Source organism: Cynoglossus semilaevis, chromosome 1 (genome assembly GCF_000523025.1).
Source record: "Cynoglossus semilaevis isolate Cse_v1.0 chromosome 1, Cse_v1.0, whole genome shotgun sequence".
Taxonomy (NCBI): domain Eukaryota; kingdom Metazoa; phylum Chordata; class Actinopteri; order Pleuronectiformes; family Cynoglossidae; genus Cynoglossus; species Cynoglossus semilaevis.
Genome location: NC_024307.1, coordinates 28,609,670 through 28,617,465, shown reverse-complemented (window position 1 = coordinate 28,617,465; position 7,796 = coordinate 28,609,670). Strand labels below are relative to the sequence as shown.

At 44.0% G+C, this 7,796-nt stretch overlaps 2 protein-coding genes across 6 annotated transcripts in view; both read left to right on the top strand.

The window, feature by feature from the left end:
* The first annotated feature begins 6 nt into the window (after positions 1-6).
* LOC107988351 (PC4 and SFRS1-interacting protein-like) lies at positions 7-2,851 on the top strand. 2 transcript variants are annotated; one of them, XM_025060704.1, is made up of 4 exons: positions 7-542; positions 597-1,532; positions 1,617-1,718; positions 2,050-2,851. In XM_025060704.1, exons 1-4 carry the CDS (start codon positions 48-50, stop codon positions 2,326-2,328), a joined length of 1,812 nt encoding a protein of 603 aa, XP_024916472.1. In that variant the 5' UTR covers positions 7-47; the 3' UTR covers positions 2,329-2,851. The 2 variants fall into 2 exon arrangements, with proteins under 2 accessions (XP_024916472.1, XP_016886880.1); XM_017031391.2 differs by having other exon boundaries at positions 7-1,532; positions 2,050-2,329; positions 2,469-2,851.
* Positions 2,852-4,125: 1,274 nt separating this feature from the next.
* The window catches only part of ttc39b (tetratricopeptide repeat domain 39B), an 11,086-nt gene continuing 7,415 nt past the window's right edge, over positions 4,126-7,796 (top strand). Inside the window, exon 1 of one of the 4 annotated variants that reach the window (XM_025060713.1) lies at positions 4,126-4,445. In XM_025060713.1, coding sequence (XP_024916481.1) covers positions 4,407-4,445 — 39 coding nt within the window. In that variant the 5' untranslated portion in view covers positions 4,126-4,406. Of the gene's footprint in view, positions 4,446-4,477; positions 4,613-4,896; positions 4,947-5,140; positions 5,279-7,796 lie in introns of those variants that run through there. The other 3 variants (XM_025060722.1, XM_008324974.3, XM_008324966.3) reach the window with 3 other exon arrangements.

Genomic DNA, 7,796 nt, shown 5'->3' with positions numbered 1-7,796 from the left:
AGGACAAACAAGAGACAAGGGAAGATGACCGGACAGAAGGAAGTGACATGGAAAGGCAGGAAACAGTGGAACAAAGTTTAAAGAATGAACAGAATCCTGAAAGAGAAGAAACTGTCAAACAGGACGAGAAAGACAAGGATGCAACGGAACAGAGGGATTTACAGGAGCACGAGAAGGTGCCAGAAGATAAAAGAGCAGAAAACAGCAGCAAAGGTGGACAGACACCAGACAATCCAGAAAAAGATGGAACACAGGAAGAAAGCTCGAAGGAAGACCGCAATTACAGAGGACTGAGATCAGGGACAAATGTCCAGGGAGACAAGGACACCACAATAAATGAAGACGAAAAGATGGAGAAAGATGGAAGATCTGCAAACACTCAGAAAGAAAAAAGCAACAAGGACAGGCCTAAACCAGAAAAACAAGACGTGGGTGCAACAAAGGTATTGGAAAAGAAGGTGGACGAGGAGAGGATTCCTCGAGACAAAATGACAGAAAAAGTCAACAAGGACGACAGCGCAAAAGTGGAAGAGAAAACGGAAGTAGAGGAGAAACCTGAGGATAAAACAAACTCCAAGGAGGAGCACATTTTGGAAAGAGGGAGGACCTCAGTGGAGGACAACAAACCAACAGAGAAAGGAGATCAAGAGAAGGAAAAAAGCAGCAAGGACAAGCAAAACACAGACGGTCAAGAGGAGTCATCTGTGACAATAACGGGGGACAGTAACGACCACAGTGAAGCAGGAACAGCAGTGGAAATGATTTTGGACCAAGAGAGGAAACCTGAGGATCAAACAACTGAGACAATCAGCAAGGACGGGCAAAAACCTAAGAGTACATCCACAGATGAAAAGAGCGACGAGGACACAGCAGAGGATGTGAAGAAGGACGAGAACAAGACAGATGAGCAGGAAAGGAAGGGGACAGAAAGAGGACAGGAAGTAGATGATGACAATATGGACACCACAGTGGAAGAGGAAAACGGGAAGACAGACAAAGAGAAGAACCCTGAGGTAAAGAGGACAAGCAAAACCCAGAGAGACGGACCTAGAACTAAAAGAGTAAGTACAGGGACAGAAGTCATTCAAGACAAGGACATGTGGGAAGAGGACAAAAGAGTGGAAAAGGATGAGCATGTATCAAAAAGAACAAGATTGGAGAAGAAAAGAGAAAGGGACGCAACAGAGGAAGAGGATGAAAAGAGGAAGAGGAGTGAAGATGAAAGGACTCAGAAGAAGACGGGAGAAGAAATAACTGTGGAAGAAGTGCCAAAAAAAAGAGGTCGAAAGAAAAAGGAAAAGAACGAAAATCCAGACAAGGTGTCCAAGGTCACAGAGAGGATGAGTACGGAGAAGGACGAGGACCAGAACCCAACAGAAGCAGCGGGAAATTTGGAAATGGATGGAGACGACCAACTGGACGAGTTGGTAACTGAGTCCAAACAGCAGAAGAGTCAGGCGACAACGACAACGGACTCCATGCTTCACAGACTCCACGGGGACATCAGGATTTCTCTGAAGACAGACAAGCCGGTAAGATGTCCATCAGAGGACAACTGCAGCTCGCTGTTCCTCTGACACTCCTGTACACGTATCCTCAGTCTCTGTGTCTTCCAGGACACCAGGAAGTGTTTGGCAGCTCTGGACCAGCTCAGTGCCGTTTATGTGACATCGCAGCATGTGCAGAGACACAGCGAGCTCGTGGCTACGCTGAGGAAGGTACCAAGACATCTCAGAAAATGACAAACAAGAGTGTATAGATATAAACAGTTTAACAGTTACAAATGTATATGTTCATGTATCATAAATGTTTTAATCAGAACACAGCACGACCCAAGATTTGTCCCAAATCTCTTCACTTGACGCTAAAGCCAAAACCACAATGTGAACACGTTGTCAGTGCCAAATACTTTACAGCCAGTGGGAAAATGTGGCTGTTGAAGCAGTCTGAGTTGGAATGTTTCTCTTTGTTCATTAAACCTGATACTAATGTTGATTAAATTACTGAAGAATCTCCTACAATTGTGTGTGTGTGTGTGTGTGTCTGTAGATGCGCTGGTACCGAGCCAACAGTACCATCATGGACAAAGCCTCCATGCTGTACAACCGCTTCAAACACACCTACCTGCTGGGAGAAGGAGAGGAGGTGGTGAGCGCCTCCTACCTGAACTCCCTAGTGCAGGAGAAGGAGCAGGATGAGGCTCAGCATGTTGACAACCAGCAGAGGGAGGGGGCTCTGCATGAGGAGGGGGGACTGGTGGAGCAGGTGAAGGAGGAGAGGGAGGAGGAGGAGGGAGAAGAGGAGGAGACATTGGAGGAGGGGAAGTGAGGTAAAATGTTCATGTTTTCAGGCAGTCTTTTCAAATCTTTTTCTCCCTCCATCTCATTATTTTGTAAACAATTTTTTTTTTTAAAGAATTTAACAGTACAGTATTGTTATTACATCTGCTGTTGTTTTGTTATCAACAGAATTGAATATGAATCAGGTTTGGCAGATACTCCCCCCTTCTCTCTCCCCCACAGCTGCTGCTGGGGTGGACTCTGATTGGCTCCTGGACTGAACCACTTTACTACAGGGGGGTGTCACCCCAGGACTTTGTTTAGTTTTTATGATCATTTAATTTATTTTATTTAGTTTAAATTGTGTTTTTATTATCTGATCACGGGGGCATTAAAAAAAATCTGCTGCTGTTTTTTACACAAATGTTTTTTTTTTTTTACTTTGTTACAGTAAGAAAATGATAAAAACCGGTTTAATGACTGAAGTAATTCAGATGAACAAAAAAGTCTTTATTTTTGTTTACTTCTTACCAAGAAGGTGTTGTTTTAATTAAAGTGTTGGTTTAAAAGAACATGTCTTTGTGACTTTTTAAACCATCAAGTCACTTAAAATAGAACAAAAGTTCTGTAGTATATGTTACTGGGTAAAACTGCAATTCAAGGTTTTTTATTTACATTTAAAAAGATGTCTGTAGTAAATCAAGGTTACTACCATTTTATTATTTAATTTTTGCTGGTATAACTTACTCGATCTAAAAAGTTATAAATATATATATAGAGAATTTTAAATATTTGATTCAATATGGTATTTATTAAGTTTGTATTAACTAAGAATTAATAGGTTTAATAAGTTCACACAAAAATATATAAATGATACTTTTAAAGAAGTGCAATGATTAAAGGCATAAGTTCAAAGGACAAATAAAAAACCCAAGATCTTCTTTTAATTAAAACAAAGCACTGCTTTAAAAAAAAAACAGTCACTATCAGACCAGCAGAGGGCCAAACACTCCTCTCTAGTATCCATGTCAGTTGCCCTGTAAAGACCCACATTAACAGTACATCGGACAAAATGAATGTTTTTTATTTTTTACGTAGCGTTTTTAAAAACGGGTACGTTTTAGATTTGTTCCATTTATTCATTTGTTCCACAAACAACGCAATGTACTTTCCCCACGCAGTAACAGTACTAGGAACTGTTAGTAGTTTTCTTCAGCAACCAGTGTCAATAGCAGGGATTTTCACTGCAGGAACCAGTGATTAGAGCTGGACAGTTCCTGGTACTGTTTGTGGTTACCTGTTCCCTTCACCACTGTCTGACTGACCAGGCCCCAGTCAGTAAGGTGGGGACACAGTCTTGGGTCAGAGTGGTACACCAGTTCAAATCAGGCCACAGCCATGGTACCGCCAACCTTTCGTCCGTCCTCTAGGTCACTATGGTTGTTATGCAGTATAACCACTAGGGGAGCAGTGTCCGGTTTCTGCACATTAGCTATACTGTGCAACACCGCTCCAACTATTTTTGTTGGTACTGCAAGATACTGAATTACTCACGTAACGGAGCAACAGAACAGGAAGAGCTCCGGTTTAAACGTGTTTAAGGAACATTAGGTCTGATCATTCTGAACGTCTCAGTTTGAAGATGGAACAACGCACTAATGTTGAAATGCTGAGCAGGACATCCCAGAGAGAGAGACGGAGAGAGAGAGAGAGAGAGAGGGAGAGAGGGAGAGAGAGGGAGGGAGGGAGGTAAGAGAGACCTGGTCACCTTACTCCCTGTCCTATGACTCCATCATATCCCCTCGCTTTCTCATTCTCTCTCTCTCTTCCCCCCCCCTGTCTCTTTCTCATTATGGGCGTGGTCTCGGTACCACAGTGGGCGTGTTTTTTGGTCGGTGTGTGTGAAACGTAGGCGCTTTTTCCTCCTCACGGAAGAAGAAAACGCCGAAAAAGCCGCAGTCTGTGGGCCAGCCTAGCCACAAAGTCACCGATGTGAACCGAGCTTCACCGACACACACACACACACTCACACCCACGAAGAAACGATGAGAGTGTGAAGGTCTTTGTGTTACCAATAGCAGGAGAAGCGGCGGACCTGAGAGAGGACAGGCACCGGACACCGAGGACATGGCCCACGTAGACACCGGAGACACGGGGGAGGACGAGGTCAGTCAGAGACACACACACACACACTCACACCCACGAAGAAACGAGGAGAGTGTGAAGGCCTTTGTGTTACCAATAGCAGGAGAAGCGGCGGACCTGAGAGAGGACAGGCACCGGACACCGAGGACATGGCCCACGTAGACACCGGAGACACGGGGGAGGGCGAGGTCAGTCAGACACACACACACACACTCACACCCACGAAGAAACGAGGAGAGTGTGAAGGCCTTTGTGTTACCAATAGCAGGAGAAGCGGAGGACCTGAGACAGGACAGGCACCGGCCCCCGAGGACATGGCCCACGTAGACACCGGAGACACGGGGGAGGACGAGGTGAGTCAGACACACACACACACACACACTCACACCCACGAAGAAACGATGAGAGCGTGAAGGTCTTGGGGTTACCAATAGCAGGAGAAGCGGAGGACCTGAGACAGGACAGGCACCGGCCCCCGAGGACATGGCCCACGTAGACACCGGAGACACGGGGGAGGACGAGGTCAGTCAGACACACACACACACACTCACACCCACGAAGAAACGATGAGAGCGTGAAGGTCTTGGGGTTACCAATAGCAGGAGAAGCGGCGGACCTGAGAGAGGACAGGCACCGGACACCGAGGACATGGCCCACGTAGACACCGGGGACACGGGGGAGGACGAGGTGAGTCAGACACACACACACACACACTCACACCCACGAAGAAACGATGAGAGCGTGAAGGTCTTGGGGTTACCAATAGCAGGAGAAGCGGCGGACCTGAGAGAGGACAGGCACCGGACACCGAGGACATGGCCCACGTAGACACCGGGGACACGGGGGAGGACGAGGTGAGTCAGACACACACACACACACACACAGACTGCAAAATTAAACCGTCTCCCTGTCATCACCAATCTGTGGATCACGGCTCACACATGGGTCACATAACAGATTTCTCGGACCAACATCATGTCTATTTTTAACTGAAAGGTTCCGTTTCCAGCCCTTGGAAAAGTGTTTTGGTCCATACAGTGAAATCCTATACAGTTCATGGAACTGCAAACCCCCTGCAGTGGAAACAGTTCCTGTGGAGAACACTGTCTAATGTTTCAGTATTTTCTGGATCCAGACCCAGTTTCTTGACTGACTGAGAACCTCGTTCAACAAAGTCACAGTGAATTCATGGTCTGAACATTTTAATGGTTGTGGACTGTGTTTATTTCTCTCTTTATTTCTCACAATTTCAAAGTTTTACTAACAAAAAAAACGACATTTTTAAAACGGCACCAACGTCCATTGGAGAGAAAAAAAAGACCTCATCAATTTGACGACAGACAGGAGTTGTTGACGTGTACGTGACATGAGTGTCAGTGATGTTGTTGGTCTGAATGATTGAGCTAATCCTTCACACTGAGCTGCTGCAGAAACACACAAAGCTAAAGTTGTGTATTAACATTCCATCTGAGTCTGTGAAGCTTAAGGAGAAAAAATGTTCCTTAGTCCAAAGGTCATTTACTCATAGGTTGAACATGAATTGAAATAGCATTAACAGGTGTACTGAACATATTAATATATATATAATATATATATTAGTGTATGATAAGGATTTAAAGTTACTGAGAAATGCTTTAACTTGCCCAAGAGAAGCTAAAGGTTAGCCTAGAAATATTTACATTCTGTTTTGAATATAACCACTGCCAAACCATACAGCTTCAATAGATTTGCATTAAAAAAATGAAAAGAAATCAACTTAAAAAATTCAGCTACAGATTTGTAACAAACAAACAAAAAAACTAGCTAGGAAATAGCCATGAGAAAACCAAAGAAATCTCTGCACAGAAAACGGCTAAAATGAAGCTAAGTTATATTTCTGAAAAAACAATAACTGAGATATCAGCTAAACCTGAACCAAGAAGAGAGATGAAAACTGCCATACAAACGCAGCAGAGGTTAAAGGTCAGAATGTTTTCAGTTTGGGTCCACACTGAGGAGCAGAGTGTTCTCCTGAGGAGGAGTGATTTTTCTGTCACACTGACAGTTTTAATTGTCAGACGTTCCGAGTCACTCAGTCAGCTACATTCCTCTGAAACAGGATGATTGGAATGATCAGGAATTCTGACAGAGCAGAGTCTGTGACATCAGCATGAGGAGACGGGCGGGTGACATGTGACACAGGGAAGAGGGAATGATGGGAATAATCCATGGCATTCAGCCTGAGCCTGACAGAACTTGACCACAAATGCTTTTTTAGCAAAAATATTAAATAATAGCAATAGTAGTGGGCAAAAAAATAGCCAGAACAGCTAAAGGTTAGCCAAGACGAGTCCTTTACCTCGACAGAACTGATGGTTCCTTTCTGAAGGTACTGTGTCGACCCTCCTGTTCCTCCAGTATGGTTGGGTTCTGACCAGTCCGTCCTGATGTTCTGACCTGTCTTTTTCCTGACACTGTACAAACATCTCATGTTCTGGTTCTGGTTCTGGTTCTGGTTCTGTTCACTGGAGACTGGAGAGCTGTTGTTCAGTTTGTGAATCCAGGTTAATGATGACCTTCAGAAACTGTGAGCCTTTAATGAGCTGTACCTGCTGGTTTAACTACATTCATGTCGTTGAAACAACCCCCTCTCCCCCACACACACACACAGACACACTGAGGCACAAACATGCCCACACAGCATCTTTAGGCTAATGTTAGTGTAGTCTTATTTTATGGCTAACCATTAGCTACACCCAGCACCACTTCACCTCGTCCCTGAGCTAATACCTAGCTGTTTCTGGGGTAACATTTACTTCTTTTCTTTTCTTATGAACTGTAAACTTCGTTTGCCAACGTATACATTTCTTTAATGACTGATTTTTATCCTGTAGCTAACTTTTAGCTATTTCTGCTACTAATTTCTGCCTAACTTTAGGTTTAGTCCAACTTGTAGTTATTTGTGGAAGAACCACTGCTAAACCGTTTTTGCTAATTCTGATTACACTTTACTAATCATTTAGATATGTTTCTATACGTACGACTGTGATTTTATCGTTGTTGTTTTTATTGTTTATTTCTTTTTAGTTGTTGTTTTTTTTTTGTGCTGTATGTCATGTTTATCAGTCGGTGGTTCGTTTTATTCTTCTTTCAATTTTAAGAAGCAGCAAGTCCAGCTACTCAAATCTAGTCTGTGATGGACACCAGTGTGTGTGTGTGCGCATGTATGTACGTGTGTGTGCAGCTGCACTCTATTATGTAAGCAAGCAAGGCTATAATTAGCCTCAGTAGCCACAGCTACTAGGCCAGACTCTGTGTGTGCGTGTGTGTGTGTGTGTGTGTGTGTGTGTGGGTTCAGAGCTGTTGCTTTTTAGTTGCGTCAAATATAGAAAA

What these genes read in the sequence shown, in the direction of transcription:
- LOC107988351 (XM_017031391.2), top strand. Translation starts at nt 48, where the DNA reads ATGGAAAGGCAGGAAACAGTGGAACAAAGTTTAAAGAATGAACAGAAT. An exon ending in CTCTGAAGACAGACAAGCCG is followed by an intron (nt 1,533 to 1,616) that starts GTAAGATGTCCA and finishes TGTGTCTTCCAG; the next exon opens with GACACCAGGAAGTGTTTGGC. An exon ending in TCGTGGCTACGCTGAGGAAG is followed by an intron (nt 1,719 to 2,049) that starts GTACCAAGACAT and finishes GTGTGTCTGTAG; the next exon opens with ATGCGCTGGTACCGAGCCAA.